The following is a 23,262-nucleotide window of genomic DNA, read 5'->3' on the forward strand; positions in this document are numbered from 1 at the left end:
CCAAAAAGTAAAATGCGCCAAACATAACCCTGTGACCCTGGTGGCCTCCGCTCACAGATGGGAGCACACGCAGCTGAAAGATGGTTGGAAAAAAAGAAAAAGAATAAGAAGGAAAGAACTGACTTGGGCCAATTGTGCAAATTGCTTATCTTCAGATTTCAAGAGCCAATTATGGCTGGGCAAACAGTTTATATACACCACTGACTAAAACAAGCTTCTCTCCACATTAATGGGCATTAATGGTTCTATCACCAAAAGCAAATGTAATGTTTAATACAACAACGACTAATAAAAAAAAAAAAAAAGGAAAAAAAAAAATTACACGACTAGACAATTAATATATCTCAGTGCTCTCTAGTCCTAGTGGGGGGAAAAGCTAATCTATTTGTTTTTGTCTTTATTAATGACTCCTCTACTGGAGAACAAAATCAAATAATTAAAGTCCTGCCCGGAGCACCGAAGTCATTATGTTCGCTGACGTTCTGTTTGTGTGTTTCACGTTTATGACACGATAGGTGTGGATCGCCTAGCAACCAGTTTCTTAATGAGGAGAGCAATTAAAGAGGTTGAGCCCTCGCCTCCATGTTCCCCCGCTCCCACGAGACCGCCAGTGTTTGGTGTATGTGTGTGTGTCAATGTATGTGTGTGTGTGTGTGTGTGCCTGTGTTCTTTACAGGTTACCCCAACCCATCCTTTTCTTCCTCTCCTCACCACACTCTTCAAAGCATTCGAGTGACGCCCCGTAAAGCCAGAAAAAGACGCTATTGTCAACCGCCCAGTTGAACATGTCTTTGTCTGATAACTTTAAAACACCTTCCCTCTGCTAAAGCGTCTTTTTTTGTTTGTTTTCCTCCCCCGCCTCCCTCCGTGACTCCGGCTCCGTAACTAATTTAACATGCATCAACAGCGAACGCCCGCTTTGTTTGATTCACCTTTTAATAAACAGAGGTGTGACACGCGAGGAAAGGCCGCTCACTGAAAACAAAGTGATGGCAGCCTCTTCCTGCGTGCAGCGCTCTGACAACTCGCGGGCAGACGGACGGCGTGCTTTAAATTAGCAACACATTCTTCCTTCAGGAGTTCACCGGGCGAGAAGCCTCAGATATGTGACTGACTGACGGAGGCATCCTTCCTCTCAGCTTTCACTGCACTTGCAGCCCCCGCTTGCCTTGCATTGATCAAGACGTGCTGCCCCCTATTGGTGCGCAGGCGGGACAGCCCCCCTTCGGATGACAGACCCCGAATCCCCACCATGTGACATTTTTGTTCACTTGTGTGGATTGTCACACAACAAGCATATTATGCATTCAGACACGGACGTGCTTTGTGGCTGCCTGTCACTCAAACATGTATAGATTCAGGCTCAAAGGTGCATAAACATGCTCACAAATAGTCGAGTCTTTCACACACACGCAGCATCACCCCCCACACACACAAACGGCACGGCACCGGCACACACACACCTCTCTCTCCCTCTCTCATTCTCACTGTCACACACACACACACACACACACACGTTCCTTAGCTCAGTTCCACCATTATAGAGCCCCAGACAATATAGGAGACTCAGCATAGAGCCTGCAGCGCCTGCCTCATTTGCATGCCAAGTGGCTGTAATGCTGTTAGGGTTTATGCAATAAAGACAAGTGAATCCAGACTGCTGGGCCTAAGAGGAAGAAAGAGAGGGAGGAGAGAAGGGGGGAAAAGGAGAGGAGGAAAGGAGAAAGAGAAGGGGAGACTAGGAGCGAGAGAGGTTGAGAGTGAGCGAGAGGCAGTGAGAGAGCGAGAGAGAGAGAGAGAGTCAAAGGGAACAGATGGCCCAGGGAGAGGTAAAAGGTATAATCCCATCAGCTGCACTATCAACCGACCATCTGGACATCCCACAGCACAATTACAACACATTTCAGCAGGCAGAACAAAGGACGGCTTCGCGGGGCCACATCAGACCTGTTTGAGTGTCACAATACTAGAGCCGGGGACCTCCTCCGCTCAGATCTCAGATCAGTTTTGACGTCCTCTACAACCCACCCTAACCAGAGAGGAGAAAGATTAGGACGGATCACAGATCAGCCGCCCCGGGTCATTACACGGCATTTGACGACCTAGAGATAAACTCACGCCCGCAGACAAATAGATAAGGCTAACACGTCGTCACTGAAGAGAAACATGACATATGAATCCCCAAATCGTCTGTGGACCAGAGTTTGCGTCGACTCAGTGATGCAACACGCAGAGCGGCCGGGCCCGACGCTTTGCATCCTCATCCGTCCTCATGATGCCTATCATCTGCTGAGGGGGCATTGTGCGTGTCTGTCATCAGATCGCCTGTGCTGACTGTGTAATCCACTTCTCCACGGTCCCCATTCAGCACATGCTCCCCTCTCTGTCTGTGCATTGAGACATATGCAAATTTCCAGGCAGAAGGGTGGACGGCTTAGGGCCTCAGTTGCTGCCTCTCCATGGGTCTTTCTGTGTGTGGGAGGGGGCACTGGGATTTCCGAGGTGGTGCATGTGTGTGTGTGCGTCTGTGTGTGTGCGTCTGTGTGTGTGCACCCGTGTGTGATTGTGGATGCTTGTCGGAGGTTTCAGGCCGCAGCTGCCCCCCAACAGTCGCCGACGCCATCAGGCCCGCTTCTTGCCTCCTCCTCCTCCTCCTCCTCCCTGCCCCCCCTCGCTCTCTCATCCCCAAAGTCAATTTGTTTACAGTAATTTTGAAGGGTGAATTATTTGCTGTAATCGTCCGCACTGATGAAGGTCAGGCCCTTAGAGGGGGCCCGGCATGCCCATGGAGGGTTGGTCCTCTTTCAGACGCTCTGCTTCGCAATTAAGGAAAGCAAATGTCACTCCTCCAGGCCTCACAAATGAAAATCTGTACGAGGTGATTAGCATGAAGTCAACAGCGCCTGTTAAAGTCAGATTCCCTGTAGTACCAATGTGTGTGTGTGTGTGTGAGAGTGTGTGTGTGTGCACTTTACGGGCAGGGAGAGAGAGCAAACATGACCTGAACAGACCCAACAGCAAGGCAAACAAAGGGAGATGTCTTGTCTGAGGTGATTCATACAACAATGGCCCACTGTGATTTACTTACTGGATGGAAAGGATAATAGAGGTGTAGAAGTGAGCTTGTAAGGTGAAAAGGAACTTGCCAGAATAGTTGCTCACATTTTGCCGGAGCAGGGGAAAAACATGCACAATTCATAGTGTGTTAAAAGATATTGATGGAAATAGATTAAATCTGATATTGCTATTTTATGGCGGGCTGTCATGCTATTTCTGTTGTAAACACGGTGTTGTGCTGAACACCATATTAAGGTAATGCATCAAATGACAGTGAACGTGAGGCCCCAGATCACTCAAATTAGATTATAATAACAACCCAGGCTGTTGATGAATGGCAGAGCGACGTCGCAGAAGTCATGCCAGATGAAAAGCATTGTAATAAACAATACGGAATGGATTGAATCGATCACAAAAAGAAAAAAGAAAGAAAAAAAAGCCCAACAAACTGAATAATTCATGAGTGCATTTCACGTTATGAAACCTGAGACTAGAGTCGCTGTGTCGGCACTGTACAGCATATGCAGAACAAAGGTAATGAAATAACATGCACCAGCAAAGCTTTAGCTTGTCATTTCCACTTTAACAGCCTGTATCCTTGACTCATTTAAGATGTGTTCAACTTTGAAATTTTTACTGTACATGCCGGTGCATGCTTAATCAATTCTGATAGCTACATTTGCCCTGACACATAATTTGCTCCATCAAATCATTTTCCTGGCGAGCCCGGCGTTTAGCCTTTGTGAAGTGGACCATTTGAAGGGTCTGCTTAACTACACCACTCCAGCGCGCTGATAAATGATTTTGATTCTCATGCCTTAAAGGACAAATCCATCATTTTTTTTTTTACCAGGGGGCAATTTCCATGATATGACTTTGTGAGAGAGACATGGTGGGCTGAATGTGGAGGTGATGCTGCAATGTGTCTGTGTAGAAAGAGACATGGGACCCGAATGTTGAAGTCTGGGTGCTGAATAGACTCTTCTCTTTGTCTTGGATAAGCAGCCACCCCGTGCATCAAGGCAATCAGCCCAAGTGAGGGATGGACCACTGGAGGAGCCACTGTCATCATCATAGGGGACAACTTCTTTGATGGCCTACAAGTCGTGTTCGGCACCATGCTCGTATGGAGTGAGGTATGATGACTCTTTGTTTTTTACCGGTTCTAATAAAACCCAGTCGGGGAAAAATTAGAGATTCAAAAAAACTGTCAAAACTGCGGAGACAAACTTTCTAGATAACGGCTAACACTTTGCAGAAGGCTCATTATTTCTCTGCTCTTCCCTCTGTAATCCAGCTCATAACTCCCCACGCCATCCGCGTCCAGACTCCACCTCGGCACATCCCCGGTGTTGTGGAAGTCACGCTGTCCTACAAGTCCAAGCAGTTCTGCAAAGGTGCCCCTGGGAGATTTGTCTACACTGGTGAGTCCAAAAAAAACAACCTTTCTCTTTTCTACAGGCTCCCTCTCCTCCCCCCACACCCCCACGTCTGATGGAGCCCTCAGCCCCAAAGTCCAGGCGCTATTAATGGACTAACCAGCGCCCTTGCTTGCTGAATGCTAAATGTGTGAGATCTGCATGGCTAGCGAGAGACGTGTTTTCGCGGAGGGGCTCCTACAAGTGCAACTCGATCCCCCTCTGACCTGCCATCGTACAAGGGCGCTGCCAAGCTCTGTTAAACTCAAGCTGTCAGGAGAACTCGTTCTGCCAAGTTTCTTAATCTGCCCTGTTGTGAGATAGATAATGCTCTCTGCTAATTTGCAGATCTTCTGAGGCAACATGTGGTTTCGTTTCTGTTTTTTTTTTATGAATCAGATTAGAAAAGTAATACCTAAGTTAAGAGGCACGAGTGTGGGCAAAGTTATTCATAGGAAAAGGAAAGTGGAGGCGACAAAGATGTGTATGTGGTCTGAGGGAGGGTGTGTGTGTGTCACACTATAAGTAAGGGATCTGATTATCTTGGCTAACAGAAGGAAGTGGTGGTCTTATCTGTCATCATTGGTGAGGAGACAGAGGTCGCGGGGGTCAGAGCCTGTCTGACCTGGAAGCCTCTGTCTGTTCCAGCCCTGATGGGCAGAGTGAAACGGGGCACCCCCACTTCCCCCAGGCCTCCAGCGCAGCCGTGGCCTTGAGCACCTCAGAATTGCAAAGTGAGGGCTCACCCCCCCGCGCCCCCCAACCCCAGCCCCTCAAAAAAAGAAAAAAAAGTCCAGACCCCTCCGTCCTGGGGCAGCTGTTTCTCATCAAGTCCCCCCCTTTCTCTTGCTCCCCAAACCTCCACCGCTACCACCCCCAGCCATCCGTCCCCTTCTCCTCCAACCGTGCAGTCTGGCCCAGCTCTCCTGCATTTAACCTCCCTTGCAGGAGCGGAGCAGAGGCCAACAAGGCACCGGGATAATGAAACAGGAGTGTAGTAGTGTGGCTGCGTTAAGTGCATGTGTGTCTGTTTGTGTGAGCGAGCGAGAGGGAGGGAAGTGTGTGCGCTCGGCCTGCCTGCGTGCGTGCGTGTGTGTGTGTGTGTGTGTGTGTGAGTACATGTGTTACTGCACAGCCCTGAGAAGGTGTATAAGTTAAGACATTAATGGCTTCTATAGCACCCTGGTGAAAGTGCCAGGTCCCTTAAGAACAGACCCCATTAGTCACAGAGGCTAAGCGGATTGGGATGATTACCATCAGGTTTTTACTGGGGAAACGTGTCCCCTTCTCTCTATCTCTGCTGATCCCACCCCCCAATTCTTCCTCTCTGTCTTCCCCGGGTTCCTACTCACTTCCAGTTAGTATAAAGATACAATTACCCCTGGAGGCAACGGTGGTACAATTGATTAGTGCGGTGAATTAAAAGAGAAAGTCACCAATAGACAGGTCCGTCTCCTCTGCTCTGCTATTCCCTGTGTGGCTCACCCTGATTGTACGAGGGGTTGACGCTCAAGAGAGAGAGAGAGAGAGAGAGAGAGAGAGAGAGAGGCCGTTAAAGAGAGCAGAATGCATAACGGCAGAATTGGGTATCGCCGAGTTCCATATGTACAGTAATTGCTACGTGAAAGGATGTTAGCTACTTCTCTCACACATTAAAAAGAGGGAATGGGCTGGAGCAGTGAGTGCAGACATTGAGTGGATCAGGTATTTAAGAGTGAAACAGCTCATTTCCAACCGGAGCGTTTCTGCCTGTGATACAGCACTTGAACAAATGGCATTTGAAAATGACCTGGAGTTACAATAGCAAATTACATGGGCTAGAAAAAAGGGCATGCAGCGACATGGTGCCGCCTGCAAGGCACCGAGTGTCATAGTGGAGAGCAACATGTGCATATCAAAGGTTTAGTTATCAAAGCTCATGGCTTCAAGCGTGTCTTGAGAGCGCGGCTCGAGAGGAGGGCCTTTTTAGACCCCACTTTTTTTTCATTTTTTTTCATGTTGACTCTTCTTGCACCACCACCCTAATTGTGGAGATTTACCTCGGTCAATTTAAGAAATTATCACAAATTACCAAGAGTCAACACAGAGGAGACTGCAGTCGATTCGCACAGCGGTGGGACACGTCCTCATTCGGGTTAGCACCCTGGAACGGCTCCAAAACTCACAATCCATTCTAGAAAGAGAGGCGTACGTCAAATGATCCTGTAGCCATTGACTATTGAACGTTTAAACCAGTAATGAGACCAACAGATATAACATATAAAACTTTACTAGGCTGTACTTTACTGACTGCTCCAAGCAGCTTATATCTGTACTTTAATTGCCACATTTTTTAAAGTAACGACATGTCAGCTATTTTCTTTTGCTATTTTTACAGTCTTTACCTTTTTACCTTCCAACAAAGTGCTGTCCCTTGGAGGTTGCTAGCTTGTCCTCTGTCTAATCCATGTATTGGTTATCCATTGGTCCGGACAGGACTGGTAGAACCAACTGTCAGCAAGGTTGTAGAAAATCAAAGGAAGAAAGTCCAGGCTGAACTGAGTCAATACTTTATTATACTTTATGCTTTATTAAGCCCTGCAAACAGCACATGCCGGATTTATCAGATATCCTTTAAAGGGAAAAGTCTCCATTTCCACCCTCATTTGCAGCCTCCTAACCTTTTTTTTTGCTGCATAGTCACAGCAGTCTATGAAAGAGTAAATCATAAATAAAAACTTTGACCGTACAATTTATCCAATTTAAGCTCCTAATTGCATCAGAGCTGTTGGTTTCCTAGTTTCCACGAGAGCTCCCCTCCAGGGGCAGCGATGCAGGCCCTTGGTAATATGGTTCTGCAAGCAGCCCTAACACACTCAGCCACTATTTATCCTAATCAGTGACATCCACATAACCAGGATTGCTTAAAATGAACCCCTTCCGCGCCCCAGAAAACGCACATTTACCGGGACCCCATTTGTCATGGGTAAATTGAGGGTCAGTAAACTTCGCCTGTATCCTCCAGTGGGGATCCAGGACATGCATCATAACGTTAGGAGAGAATGATTGGCGAAGGCTAGCTGTCACACATTTGTCAGGGGGAAGGGAACATTATTTGCTAATTTCCCAAGCTGGGCACTGACAGGGTGCTTCGTCTTCAGACCTTTGTTGACCAGCATGGCTTCTCGGCTATTAGTACAAGTCAAGTGTTTTTCCTTTTTTTCCCTTCCTGTCCTCACTGTAAAGCGGCAGTAATAAGAGCCGTGCGTTCGACCTCACATGGGCAGCGGCACACTGGGTGAAGGATTTTGGACGCTGCAGAATGCCCCATACAGGGAGCTGCTCTTGCCAGGCCGTGGTTGAGGCCAGACAGCCTTGAGGGCTGATGGATCACAAAGTTTCCCCCGTCAAGGTGACGCTATCGACTCCACTGCACCAAAATCTGACAAAATGGGTATGAGGCAGTCATTCATCAACATAAGGACAAAGAGGTCATGTGTGCTTCACTCAATACTGGTGGAGATCAAGAAATGTCAGTCCGGTAAGGGATGGAAAAGGAAGATGATGATAGGGCAGAGGGAAGGTTTCTTTTTTTAGTTAAGCCTCGACTACAATTACTTATTTTGTAAATCTATCTGTCTTTGTACAAATCCAAACTGGCAACGGGTTTTTTTAAACAGCAAAACATGGATATGAGTAGTGGTAATTCCCAGATGGAAAATTAAACTCACATCCTGTCCCACTGTTAGAAAGGGGAAAAACATGTTTTGTAGTTTTGGACCCTCCTCTTCCAAAGAAAAAATGTAAAAATAAAATAAACAAACACAGACGTCTTTATCGGGTCCCATCAGATCGGGCCCTGCGCTGCTCGGCCTGTGAATCGGGCCTGGACCGAGGTCTCCTCCCCGCCCTGCCGTCACTTTGAAGTCCCAGACTCAGAAGCAGATCAGATAGAATGCTTCCTTTTCATTTCCTGTCCTGCAGGGTTGGGTGTGGTACTCCACTGGTCGCTGGTCAGCGATTGGGGTGTGGCCAACAGCAAAGATAGGCTATAATGAAAGGCATTCAAGGAGGTATGTAAACAGATCACAGACGAGGACTCGCAAAGACAAACCAGATACTGAACACAAGCTGAAAATCCCTTAAAGTTCGAAAACACGGCTATTCAGATGTAGCCCCTTTTCCAATGGTCCAAAAACTCACTAACACCAACTTATATCTGGAGTTGATGTGTAATGGGAATGGACAAGATCTGTAGGCAACAGGTTATAGCCGCTTCTGGTCTAATTCGGAAAAACGACACCTGGGCATACAACAGAATTGATTGGCGATGGGAAAAAGGTTGACCACGTTTTTTTTGGCAATTTTACCCATGTTTAAAAAAACTCATACACCCACTAATTTTGGTGTAAAGGAGTTCTTTTCTAAACCAATTTTACTTTATCTGCAGATTTGAAAAAGAGAATCCCCCTTGCAGTATGAACTGCTACAATAAGAACAGAAGACATAGGCATTTGCAAATGTCATCGCCACAGTCAAGTGGGTTGTAACCAGTTGGCACAACAGTTTTAGCATGTGTCAAAGCATGTTATCCACTCGCCATATCCTCATACCTGCCTGTCTCATTACAACCCTGGTATTTAGCACCAGCTCCGCAGGAGTGGGAGCAGACACTCGTTGCCAAGTTAGATGGGCCCCGGTTTGAAGGCCTTGCTGGAGCGAGTGTGGAGCGCGACAAGCTTCCGCGGAGGAAGGTCCTCGTGTCCAATTAGAGGGCTGACGTGACACGTGCTCGCACTCCCCCACTGTCAGGCAGCTTGTCAGGTAGGCTTTGAGAGGCACGCTGTGGCATTATTCCACAGCGTGTTATCAGCAAGTGACCTGTGAAATCCAGCTCCAGGAAATTGATTGAAATAAGTACTTGCAGTTGAGCATGTAGTATCCCCCCCCCCCCCCATTACATATCTCTGTGAAATATATTGTGGGTATATTTCAGAAGAAAAATGAAAGTACGCAAGTGTTTTTTTTCCTTCCTTCCTTCCTCTCCCAGTAAGGAATGGTATTCATTGATTTAATTTTAATTGGACCCCACTTTTTGGTCCCACAGTATTGTTAGAGGTCCGTTTTGTAATGGCTCTTAAAATGGATTGTCCCCACTAAGTCACAGCATCAGTCCTCTGCCACAGGACAGATAGACATAGGCTACAGGGAGGTGTGGGGGGGGGGGGCTCTTGATAGACGAGTACTTTCCCCCTCCTCCTCTTTTCCCTTCCTCCTCTTCTTGCCCCATTTTCAGTACGATCCACATCCAACAGGCTTTAAAAGAATTCCACTCCCCCCCCCGCCCCCCGCCCGGCCCCCCCCGCCCTGCCGCATTTTGATTGAAATTCATCGGCAAGTTTATTGAGAAATGAATGAGGGAGGCAGCGCGGTATTGACTTTGAGAGGAAAACACAACTCATCTTGAATGAGGGGGAAAACGCGGCCGTAATTTAGCCGTCATCGATCCGCGCCCCGTCCATGTATTGATCTTCATTTTACAATATTAATTTGCGCTTGCAATCAGCTGTGAAGGGAACCCATTTGATTTCTGGTGGCTGGTAATGTGTGAAAGTCCGCCGGCGTCCTTCGAGAAGTGGCACACATACTTGAGATGTCATCTAAGAGGATTGAACAGGTGTCTCTGGCCCTTTCTAATAATACAGCCCACATGAAGGGAGGCTGAAATTATGGATCCGCAATCTGTACCATTGCTCCCTTTTAACCGTGTTAATTACATTTTATCTGTTGCAGGAGCAATATCTGCCGGAGACTGTAACTGTCTCGATTCTTTCTTTCTTTTTTTTTTTTTCATCTGTATTGGCTCAAAGTTCATGAAATTTCAATGATCATTGATCTGTCCCCATTGATTTATCTTAACTGCAGATCTTTGAAATTTTAATTTCCTGTTCATCTTGAGACTGGATGGAGATGGAACCACTCAGCGGTAACTGGCTGCAGTGGATGGAGATGATATGGTCAGTGTCGAAACAGATGAGGTTTGCTTTGCGTGGGTTTGCTGTGAAAATTCCAATTTGGCTTGGTTTGGTTTTTATTTTCTGGTGTAAAGATGGTCTCTACATCTGCATGCGTGTTCTCTATTCTCTCAGCAGCAACTGGAACATTTCCACGACGCGCAGCTGTAGCATGACGTCCGAGCATTTCACCTTTCAGTGTGCACAGGGTTCAGTTTTAACTCCTTGCGGTGACAGAGGTTTGCTCTCTCTGTGTCTCCAGCGCTGAGCAGCCGCCAGATGAGGTCATTACGTGTGTTGATACGGCTCTGAACCGCATCCGTCTAACCGACTGCAGGTGCCTAGGAGGCCTCAGCTCGACTGTTTGACAAGTCACAAATGCAATAACACTTAAATGAACTTCTGCCTGTGCTGTTTATCTGTCTCCCCCTTTTCCAACTCCCACTCCACCTCTAATTTGTGTTAAGGGGGGAAGAAAAAAATAACTGCTCAATGGTGTAGGAGGAGTGGAGATAAGCTCGAAGCAGTTAAGTATAATTAGCGAAAGTAATAGCTGGCAAATGGCAACAAGGCTAGGTTTTTATCTCCTGGAAAGATAGAGTTATCGTAATAAGCTGTAATGGCTGGCAGGAATGCTAGTACTCTGGTGCAAGCCTCCATTCAGCCTCACAGACTTAACAAGGAACAATTTCCCTTAAATTTACTGCTTTGCTCAAACATTTCCCCATGTTTATACCCCGATACTGTAAGTCAATACACCAGTTCAATCCACTTCCATATAGACCCAGGGCACACAGCAGTGTATCGCCGTGTAAGCACTTCTGGCTGCCAACGTCGGCCATGTTACACTGTTCCTGCAGAGCGGTTACTCATGTCCTATTTCTAGGGAACACGGAGAAGGAGCAACAGACCCCACTCAGATGCCATGTACACGCCATCCACTCTACATTTTAAGTAAAGTGGCTGGACTGAGGCGGCTAAAGGGGCTCTCAGGGAAAATGTGTGAGGGGCATGAAAGGCCGGGCAGATTAAGGCGTCAGATCAAAATAAGACTGGGAAGTGCACATTCCAGGCCGAGGAATTCCACTGAAGCCCTGCCACGAGCGCTCGGGCGCATGCGCCATATTCAAAATTGGAAGTGATACGGTCACAGCTGCACACCGAGGCCTGCATTACATTTCTTCATATTCTGAAACATGATCATTCACTCTCCAGAGTGAGAAAAATACTGAAATATTCATAAAATATTTCCCCACCTTCATTCTTTCGTGTAAAAAAAAAAGCGTCCGACCCTCCAGCAGGTCTGTTTCTTTGTCACCTATTGCGTTAATTCCGCTCATGTGTGGAAACAATTCTTTCGCTGTTTAAATCTGGAACATATGTGCTGCCACTTTGTTTCTCTCGTCGCTTTTGTTAAATTCTAATCATCTCGGAAATCAGACCATGGAAAAAACAAATCTACGGGCGATTACGTCTCTGTGAATGTAACACAAGCAGTGGGGAAAAGAGACATAATAATAACGTAATTGAACAAAACATGTAACCTGTCTAAATCTGAGCAGAAGATGAGAGAAAATGAAAATTCTATTAGTCCATAATGTTCCCTCCGCTCCCCCCCCCCCGCCGCCCCCCCTCCCCGCATGTGCTCTTCATCCCTCCTGCAAAGTATTCAAATGCAAGCCCTGCCTTACCTCCCTGTGTCTCTTTTTCTCTAATTATCCATGAGGTCAGTAAGCAAAATGGGGAAGAAGCCAGGAGATCAATACAAATTATCCCTGAGCAAACCAGTGCTGACAGTTTGAATTGCAGCATATGTTTACCCAAAATCAGGCAATTTATCTTAATATCAGGCGAGTAATGCAGCAGGGGTGAGAGGTCACACAATCTCTCCACCTCATAATTACCCGCCTCTAAAACAGGAAAGTGGTATTGATTGGCCGCGGGCCGGGAAGCGGGCGTGACTGGAACGTGCCAGCGACCCCCCACCCCCATCATACCTCCTCCCAGTCCCCCCCCCCCCCCCCCCCCCCTCTTCACTCCACCTTCCCCTGTCCCTCTTCCCTCCCCTCGGCTAGACTCCCCACCCTGCGCAGGATTTATGGGATGTGTGTGGAGGGTTTCATGTTACCATGCAGCGTCTGAGAACCCTTACAGGAGGGGTAATGTGAGGGGATGGGAGGGGGGGGGGTGTACACTCCCTCCACACCCTCACTCCCCCCTCCCCTCTCCCTTTCACCGTATTGTGTCGGGAGGACGGGGAGAGGGCCAAACTAATTTTGGCGTGCAAGTGCATCGCGGGGCTGGATTCGCCCGTTACATCTTTAGAGGAGAGTAAAGTTTACGACAGGGTGTGAAGTCGGGACATAATGATGTGGCAAAGATTAAAAAAAGACACGGGGCGAGGAGGTGAGAGTTAAATAAAAAAAAGTGGGTGGGTGGGCCGGGGTGGGGGGGGGGGACTGTCACCGTGTGTGGTGTAAGAGGAGTCGTCCCAATGATTCTTGTAAAAGCTCCGAGGGGTGAAAGGAAATCTTTTTGCCCCGCGAGTAAAAAATGTGCGGAGCGACGCGATGAATACACACATAACGCAATTTATTGTCCGGATTGAATATAAGTGCTCAGTATATATCATCAGCGGCTCTTACAGGATTATTGACATTGTCTGTGTCTGTCTGCACCGGTGTACATGCCACGACTACAAAACTGTCAACTCATCAGCTGACAGCACCGTTTAGCGCTAATGCAAGTCTCCATCAGCTGTCAAAAGCATTTGCATGAAATCAATAGCAGATGGCGGTCTGTGTCACCAATTTCATTACGCCGGGGTTGTTACAAAGATCATCTCCATGATAGATGAGACGGCGACATGTGGACATGTGGAGATCATGCCCGGCGCTTGGACTGCAGAACCCCGAGCCGTGTTTTTAAAACCCAGATCGAGTGGGAATAACATATTTGTCCACTTGTATTTAATTTCCCACATGCAAACGCTGAACACAAGTTATTAACTTCACAAACACTGATGAATTAAATCCTAAACTTTAAGACCACGGGATATCCTACCCTCCGAATCACATTGATAATTATTTCACGGGTCTACATTTACAGTCGGGCGTCATTATCATCGGAGGGGCCCATCAAGCACGGCACCTCTCCCAACCCCGGTATCGTCCTGTACTGTACGCCTCTCCGGCTGTGTTCCCAGCATGCCTGGCGGGTTGTGTAGGCCCCAGCTGAGGCAGAGGACAGGAGAGCGTGATGTATCACCCTAAGAGAGCCCACTGACAGCCTCTGATGATGGATGGCCTGATTATGGAGTGCTTTTTACACATACACAATTTACATCACACTGAGCAGCGGGGTCTGGCAGGGGCTGACATGCACATACACTCTCACAGCCGGCCACGTGCACTTTACACACACACACACGGGCGCCAATATGCATGCTCCGGTGTGTACACATGTATGAGTCTGCCACAGTGCATAGATAAGGAAGGAGGTGGAAATAACAAAAGAAAGGGGGCAAATTCCTCGCTACAGCCTTGTCATGTACGATCAATACGGCAGATCAATCCTTTATTAAGGAGAAGATGGCGTCCCCCCCAACCACCACCACCACCACCACATTCCGAAGCAGACCTTTTGTCGTTTTCGGGGACGCATGATGACATGTCAAATCAGATTTCCAGCAGTGTATGTTTGTGGCGTGGTGTTTATTCAGGTGTGCCGGGAGTAGCAGGGGCTGAGTACCGCTGTATTTGCGAGGAGCTGGATCCTCAGTATCGATTAGCCACCCTGCATTGTCCATGCTTGAACACATAATTGCTCCATTTGATCACGGTCGAGCTGGCAATTACTGTATTCAGGTTTCGGGCAAAAGTGGTGCACGTGTAAAGTGTGTGGGCTGCATGCATGCGTGAGTAGGTACAGCGTGTGTGTGTGTGTGTGTGTGTGTGTGTGTGTGTGTGTGTGTGAGCATGCCCGAGTGTGTATTTAGATGAGAAGGAACAAAAGAAAAGACTGAGAAACGTAAATGTTCATTTTCCGGCTGCGACTGCCCGTCCTGTGCTCCAGTGGCTCTGCCTGTGTGCGCGTGCGGGGGTGTGGTGGGGGGGTGGGGGGGGCGTTCGCTTGCTTTCACATTCGCTGGTGTTCAGCAGGTTCAGCGAGCTGTGCGGTGTTAATGCTGAAATTACATGCTGAGTAATGAGTGATGGGCCAAATTACAGGCTGAACAATGAATAGAGGCAGGCAGCTCTTATTAGTCTCCATAGAAAGCCATTGATTTATGAAGCGCCTTGCTCGGCGGAGTTACTCTCCTGAAAATGATATCTACATTGAGAAGTGATGTTCTCTATTAAGTCGTTCCTTCCCCCTTTACACCGCTCTCTCTCCTCCTCCTCCCCTCCGTCCCCCCCCCCCCCCCTGCCCTCCCTCCACCCCGCCCGCCCGCCCTCGCCTCGTCCTGCCTATGAGTGTACACATGATTGTTTAGAATCAGGCGGAGCTGTAAGGAAGCCTTCAATTACCCATTAGGACTGTCAGACATAAAATGCCCCTGCTCTCACCAAAGTCTGGGTTATGATTCATTTACTTTGTGCCTCTGATTCATCGCCCAATATGCCTCGTGCCCCAGATTACTATTTGAGGGGTGGGAGAGATTAATGGCTGCATGGGATCTGTTGCCGTATTTCACGGGCCCAGTGTTGCAGTACAGTCGGTGCAGACGGGTGAAATGACAGCAACCTACACTAGATCAATGTGTGGACAGCCTTTCACAGATTATTAAAGCTCTGTTAGATTAAAAGACCCCTGCTATGTAGTTTGCTTTTAGTCAATATTCCCAAGCAGATAAAAAGGGGGAGGGTCCATGCGAACGATTCTCAGGCTGATGTAGGCCATCATGGCTGTTAATGGAATAACACTCGGTGACACAAGTGTCAGAGGATCCCGTGTCATTTTCTATCGCCTGCCCCCCCGCGGAGCCACCGATGTTTCATGAAACCTTGTCTCGTCCCCGAGGATTCTTTTGAAATGAGGCATCCAGAAATGACTTCTCTCCTGTAAAGTCAGATCTCTCAATCAGGTTCTTCCAAAAATACTCACTACTCCGGAAACGTTTCCAATCCTCATCCTATCCTTTTGCTTTTCTTTCAGCCCTGAATGAGCCGACCATCGACTACGGCTTCCAGAGGCTGCAGAAGGTCATCCCCAGACACCCCGGCGATCCTGAGAGGTTACCAAAGGTGGGTACACTGTCCCCGCAGCACAGAGAGAGAGAGAGGAAGAAAAAAGAAAAAGAAAGAGAGAGACAGAGCTGTCTGAGGCTTTAATACTCTCAATGTGACAAATACACAAAACATTACCAGCGACACAGAGCACTGTGACCCCAAACCGTAACAGCTTTGCTTCACATATGTGGCTTACCGGCTAACCAGCGTGGTAATGGTATTGGGATTGTGTGCAGGGAGAGGCGTAAACTCTCTGTGTGGTAAAATAGCTCAATCAGGCGTTTTCCTCTCCAGTAGTCTGTGGAGATGGTAATCTGGTCAGAAACGACGTCTGCGCCCTCATTACCCCACTCATGTTTTCCTTTCATTTTCTGCAGCTCGATTTGGTTTAATCTTTTGTTTACAGAACCCTGTGCCGTAAACCCCCTCGTCTTACCGCGGCTAATAGACAAAGACTGCATGTTATTATGCTTTGGCTTTCTTATTGTTTTCTTTTGAACCTGGGTGAGGGAGTTGAAAGCCTCATCAGTTCGAGACACACCGGAGTGGCACACAAATAGGCTGCCATATTGAAATGCTGGAGCATGAAAATAAGGTGCACAGGTTTTTCTTCTTTTCTTCTTCTTCTTCTTCTTCTTCTTCTTCTTCTTCTGCTTTTCCATTATTATTATTTCCTTCCACTGCAGAAACTCTTTGATTCTTTGACTCTTTTCATCATTCCCTTTGATTCCCTCGCTCTTTTCATTTCCTATTGATAAAATCTATCTGTGTGTTTTCACTAATTGCCACCCTGCCAGTAACCATTTGGGTGAGTGACATTCCAGATGTGTGAGGTGTAATAATATGACTGATTAGTGCGTTCGGAACCCCTCGGCATGCAGTAAAGTGGCGGCCACCTCGGAGCTTTAATAATATTGTAAAAACCTTTAAAGACCTTATCTATTAAATCCCAGCATGCAACACAGCAATATCATTAAGGTCCAATGGACAATTTAATAAAGAACAGACTGTGCGGTGGCTATAGATGTTTGACCAAGGCAACGTGGAGAAATGGAACATCACAGCTAGTCCCTGGTTCGGTATATGAAGTGTTTCAATTAGACTCAATCCCCGTGGAGACAGGAAACAACACCCAGACATGAAATGTTACTCTAATTTCAACTGAGTACACTTACCTTTAATATCCACACGGCTCCCTCTATCTCCGCGGGCATCACTGGTCAATCTAGGCGCACTATTTCTACTTTATATAAAGTCACAGCGTCTTTGCGGGAAAAAAAATCCACATCTGTGAAACAAAAGAGAACAACAATGTTAAACACGGCTCTGTCGCGAGAGAAAGCCCCGGCTTTTTACACCCCCCCCCCCCCCCGGTTACGCCGCGGTGTTGGCCACGAGACAGATTTTGACACCGAACCCGAGATTAGTTTCCTGGGTGTGCGTATACTTAATATAGCACGCTCTCCCAGCCTTTGCATGAAACAATCACAGAGTGAGATGAAACCCTGCACTTCCAATAAACAACATAAATATTTGATTTGCTCTCTAATGGACCCAAATATGGGGTTCAGGGGGCATGTAAATGATCCCACCAAGTGATTCGTCATTGTTAAGCTTGCCATCTGAGGGTCAGCTCCCGGGGTCAAAAGCACATTCCCAATAAAACAGCCCGCGGCGTGCAGCGGGCCGGCATGTACATTTGGAATGAGAACAGAAAACAGCATATAGAGAACAGCCATTACAAGGGTGCAGGTGAGGCAGGGAGACTCTATAAAAAGAAGATAAAGCTGGAGGACGCGCGGTGTGCATTAGCGGAAAGGCAAATCGACACCGGGCCCACTCACCGCCTCTACCCCCCCCCCTCTCCCCTCCCTCCCATGACTTCACCCTTCAGTTGATAATATTACTGCGCTATTGATTTCCACCAGCCTTCTCCCTGGGACCAGTAAGACACGTGGTAATTGTGAGGAGACAGAAAGCCAATATGGGAGTGCTCATGGATAGCAAGGGATGCACGCTAATATTGTTGCTACACGGAGAAAAAAAGGGGGGAAGCTGCCTCTGATTGAAGTTTACCTCGTAATTCTAAGACAACATCGCAGATGACAGTCTGACCCTGTGGGAGGAGTGGAGATATAAAAATTCAATGCAAAGTCCAGGGTGAATATGAAAGTAATAAGTGTGAGCAGTCAAGTGATGAGAAGGGAGATTGGTTTGCGGGCATCGCGTTAAGTGAAGAGAGACTTCGGAATTCACCCGCCTTTTTAAGATCTTGTTATAAAACAATTTTCTATTCATAATATAAAAAAGACAATTTATAATACCATTTTGTGCCCTCTGGCAGTAATGGACAAATAGACTGGATATCACATTATATCACACTCAATTTCTCTCTTCTGTAACAAATTAGATTCATTATGAAATTAAAAGTGGAAACTCAATATTGTTTTATTATTAAGCTGATTGCTTTGGATTCTTTTCTTGCCCCCCAAAATGAGCATAAGCCCATTCTTTTCCAATTCTTTGTGTAATCCACAAGGAGAAAATATTACAAATGTGTTCATGTCAAGCAATTACCCATGTATTTAAATGAATCTCTCTTCCTGTGCTCTTTGAAGTACCTTCATCTAATGGCCCTATGCTTCTAAATGCATTCATTACCTCGGGCTAGAGCTAACAGAGTAATTGCCTTACAGTTTTAAAATGGCATTAGCACTCCAAGCTACATAACCTAGGCCCCCTTTTATTAACTGTGATAATATAAATACAACATCCATGTTAATCTAGTGCTTGAAGAATCACAGTCAGGCCACGTCGCTATTATTGTTGGATATTTTTTCATAACACGTCATTTGTTACGCTTTTTTCTTTTCTCTTTCTCTCTCTCTCGCCCCCCCCCGTTTGCAATAACGTAACACGGCGTCTAAATCTGAGGTGATCTGTCATCTGAGCGCCGCCGTTTAAACAGTTGTTGAACACGGGACCTTTATGCAAAGCGAGCCAAACAATAGCAGGAGAATCTGTCACGCATTTGTCACAGAACAACAGAAATCATTTGAGGCCTTTAATTGTTTCAATTTAACATGGTGCGTTCTGATATGTCTCCATGACAAGAAAGCCAATTACACTTATGCCGGAGCAGTATTGAGATTTACATGGAAATGCCCTCCGAACACTATTCCGTGTTAATCGTATTCACAGCATGAGCCGCCACGCATGAAAGCCTTCCGTCAGAAGAAAACAAACTTCTTCCTTGATTGGGTGCAGCACTTCTCATCATCCTCGGATATGACTAGGTTGCCACTTAAGCATAGCCCTGCGAGTCAGCTCGGTTAGTTAAGACACCACGCGGTAAACGACAGATTAAGGATGAGAGGCAATATCGTCTCCTCTCCTCCTTTTTTTTTCCCGAGCTGTCCTTATGTCACTGCTGCAAAGTACCATATGGACAAGGAGGGAGAGGACGTTTTAAAGAGAATGAAACATGGCTTGCGAGTGCCACAGTCTTAATTGCTTTAATTGTTGTTTAAAATTGAGAGCCATGTAGGAGATCTTGAAATATGATAGAATAGATTATTGGTAATTATTAACTGCAGACAAAAAGAAAGAAAACCACTTTATCTCACTCAGCAAGAGAGAGAGAAATCTGCTCTGCCTGATGAGAACACATCAAGACAGCTGGTCCTCTCATTTAGTCTACCTGCCGCACGACAACCATAATTCTTTATTTGTATGCAAACTAGATGCATGCAACGTTGAGCATACACACCAATTTCAGAGGTAAATGCCCATTCTAAGAGCCACCCATCCGGTAACGTGGGGTGGATTAAGCGATATGTTTCTATAAGAGAGCATGGCATACGCTGGAAGTGGCTTCTACAGTGATTCATCTTGATAAATCAAGGGCTGTGGTAGATATGCTCCTCGGGATGAAAGGGCCCATGCACACGCTCCGTACACACTACATACGCCGTGCCTTGGAAATGCAGGCCAAGTCTTGGAGGCCGCTGTTTGAAGGCGCGAAGGCTGTGTTTACATTCATTTACGGCAGCTGCCGTCTTAATCCCACACTGCTATTGCCAAGTGATGGAACACTTCAGACAAATTACCGAGGCCCGCAAAAGAAAACACAGCGAATGTGGGAAGAAAACAAGCGCCATCTGAGATGTTCCTGGTGACAGATTTGCATTGCTTTTAACCAGGGTTCTAACAGCACAGTCGACAAATCTCCGCTCTACAGCAGGTGACAAGCAAGCATTTTAAAAAACACACGCGAGAGCCATGTCTGCAACTTGCCTTTGTCAGATTAAACACACTCTAAAAGGAAGAGAGGGTTTTTCATAGAGCATATTGCCTTCTGTATTATAGAAAACAAAGAGAGCAGTCTGCTTGCTTGAGAGGGATTTAATTGTAAGTGCTGAATTCAAAGAGCAGATAAAGACACACAAACGGGCCAAACCCCACCTAGCCGAGAGCCTGGAACAGAGTGGGGGGAACAGGATCTGGGGCCAACTCATTTTCAGTGTTAAGAGCCAAAGCAACACAGCTAATCCGCATTGTCAAGCGGGGGCAAGCATGCAGACATGGATAAGACCACATCCTGAGCATCCGTGTCCCCAAGGCACAAGCACCCAGCTCTCGCTGGATGGGAAGTCATTTGTGAAGTCCTTTGCAACATCCAGTCAAAGAGGTTAATTGAAAAATTCCTTAATGTCATTACAACAGAACTAGATTAACCCAGAGCTAATTCACTTTATTGTTCTGAGGAGAGGGGGACTCGGCGCTGAACTCCGGAGCAAACGTGAAGCCTAGAATCAGGGGTGAGGTGTTGTTTTTAAAGGACTATGCCAGTTTAATTAAGATAGGGAACATTATTCACTGCTCTGCATGGTTGGAAGGAGCAAAGTGGTGCCACTGTAAAAAACGCAGCCTCTAAAAATCCGGGTGGCTTCTCATTCCGGTGGTTGAATATACAAAACATTTGGAAATATCGCCGCGGCCCTGCTGTGTGATGTTGTTTTGATATTTGTTTGTTGTAATGCGCTCGGGTCTTAACATTTGCTCTCCCTGTTTTGCTCATCAGGAGGTGCTACTGAAGAGGGCGGCCGATCTTGTTGAAGCCCTGTATGGAATGCCCCACAACAATCAGGTATGTGTCCACACAGCTCTGCTAAACAAGGAAACCATTGAAAAGTCCCTGGTAGCATCACCAAAGAGTATATTTCCACCACTATATCTGGAACAATGCATGGCTGCGTGCGCTGTGAGTTAACCGTATAGCTGTGGACCCCGCATCAAAGCGAAGAAACATAAATAACAAAAACCTCTGCTTTCCTCCCGGCACCTCAGGAGATCATCCTGAAGAGGGCAGCTGACATCGCCGAGGCCCTGTACAGCGTTCCTCGCAACCACAACCAGATCCCCTCGCTCGCCAACACAGCCTCCCACGGCATGATGGGAGTCAACTCCTTCAGCAGCCAGCTCGCAGTCAATGTGTCTGAGTCACAAGGGAACGACCAAGGTATGTGATCGGAGAGGCGTATGGCTCCATAACTCAGTGGTTCTCCAGAGTGGGGTCCGGGGACCTGCGGGGGGGTTCCTTCAGGGGGTTTGAAGCTAAATGAGAAATTGTTCAATTTCACTCATTAAAAATGGGAAAAAATTGAAAAAGATAGAAATACGTTTTTTTGAACATTAGCTCCCTTCCTCATTGGCAATATGGGGAGTTTAAGGGTCCAATTAAGTGCCAAAATGTTTTATTATTAAACTGGTATCATGTGCCGATTGGAAAATGTCCCCATTTTGCAGCAGTAAAAATGTCCATGATCGTTTCCTGACTATCTCCCTGGTAAACACTGTGCAAAGTGAACGGTATGAATGAGCTTCCCTCTCCTTCTTCCCACCCGTGTTATTCAGTGGGCTACAGCCGGAACACCAGCAGCGTGTCCCCCCGGGGCTACATCTCCAGCAGCACCCCGCAGCAGTCGAGCTACAACAGCGTCAGCAACAGCATGAATGGCTACGGCAATGCCGGCATGAACCTGGGAGTGCCAAGCTCCCCCGGGTTCCTCAACGGATCCTCTGCCAACTCCCCATATGGAAGTGAGTAGCTTGCCACTATCACACGCTGTAGTAGCACTAAGCTGCTGCTGATTTAATTCCCGGCTCCACACATTCGTTTTTCACTTCTATGAATCACTTGTGACAGAGTTATAACGTTATTGATGGAGATAATATATTACTATTCATTCGCCGGGGCTTGTTGTTTTTTTTAGTACTTCCTGGGACAAACGTGTGTAGCCCGGGATGGAAGTTGTATTCGTTTTTTTTATGTGTATTTCAACGTGTGCCACCTGTATTTGTTGAACCGGACAAGATGTGTTGACGGTAGGAGCCTGTGAGTACTGATCGTGTAACCCCCCCCCCCCCCCCCCGCCCCTCTGACAGATATACTATCCCAGCCTTACCTTAACTGCCCTCTCCCCCCCGAGCACCGTACTCACAGCACGTTCTCACTCTCTCCCCCCCTCCTTCTCTCTTCCCTCCCCTGTCGTCTCCGCAGTTAAACAAAAGAGCGCCTTCGCCCCTGTGGTCCGACCCCAGGCCTCCCCACCCCCCTCCTGCACCAGTGCCAACGGCAACGGACTGCAAGGTGAGCCCCCCTCACCCCCTCATCCCTTCCCCACGGACTACTGGTCAGATACCGCTGCTCAGGCCTCTGTCCGGTTTGGTGAGGGATTAATCATTACAAATATATGCATTTTGACAGGCCAATTTACACCTTTCACTTCACACTCACACACACACACTGCACCACATACAGAGCATGTCTTCACACAACACAACACAACACACACACACACAACTACAGCACTGCAAGCCTCGTCTCACATCTGTGCAAACACACATGCCTCCTTGTTGCCCTTTCGTACAAATGATCTCTGATGTCGCAGGAAAAAGACCTTCCCAGAATTGTTTTAGTAATTATGTTTATTAGGTTTTGTGCATGTGTCATGACCAACATGATTGCTTTGAAAACAAGCTTAGCCGTAGTGTGTGCCCCAAGATTAATAACATTGGGCTTAATGAAGTGGGAAATTAAAGTTCATCTTGCTACACGTTCATACTTATTAATACATGTTGTGCGGAAATTAATGAGCAATGCCTTTGCCATCATCTGCGCTGGCAAACTTAAAAGCATTTCAACCATGACTCTACAAATATACTCAGAGCAATATAGTAATATATCATCCCAGCACTTCACTAGTCGCCTAATTGTTAAAACGTGTGAAAATACCGAATATATAAACTCTCGGGGTGAGGTACAGTTGCTAATGATACCCGAAAGCAGATGGTGCTGGTAAAATAACGGAAGCTACCTTTTGATCTCGCCTAATCTCTCTCGGATAATGACACGTCTCAGGGAAAGAGGAGAGTGTGGCACTAATGCGCGGTGTAGTGCAGGGAGAGAGGGATGAGGAGACGAGGGGAGGAACAGGCAGCGAGAGCAGGAATCTGAGGGAGCGTCTAGTAGCCGGAGCACTGTGGCATTGTGGGAAGTGA

General features: G+C 47.1%; 1 protein-coding gene across 1 annotated transcript in view; it reads left to right on the plus strand.

The window, feature by feature from the left end:
• The window catches only part of ebf3b (EBF transcription factor 3b), a 67,472-nt gene extending 44,210 nt beyond the window's left edge, over window positions 1-23,262 (plus strand). The window contains exons 9-16 of the mRNA XM_053436937.1: window positions 4,063-4,193; window positions 4,355-4,481; window positions 15,626-15,714; window positions 20,783-20,848; window positions 21,049-21,220; window positions 21,616-21,801; window positions 22,262-22,429; window positions 23,123-23,262. Of these exons, the coding sequence (XP_053292912.1) occupies window positions 4,063-4,193; window positions 4,355-4,481; window positions 15,626-15,714; window positions 20,783-20,848; window positions 21,049-21,220; window positions 21,616-21,801; window positions 22,262-22,429; window positions 23,123-23,262 (1,079 nt within the window). The remainder of the gene's footprint in view (window positions 1-4,062; window positions 4,194-4,354; window positions 4,482-15,625; window positions 15,715-20,782; window positions 20,849-21,048; window positions 21,221-21,615; window positions 21,802-22,261; window positions 22,430-23,122) is intronic.

This window comes from Pleuronectes platessa, chromosome 12 (assembly GCF_947347685.1).
Source record: "Pleuronectes platessa chromosome 12, fPlePla1.1, whole genome shotgun sequence".
In the NCBI taxonomy this organism is placed as follows: domain Eukaryota; kingdom Metazoa; phylum Chordata; class Actinopteri; order Pleuronectiformes; family Pleuronectidae; genus Pleuronectes; species Pleuronectes platessa.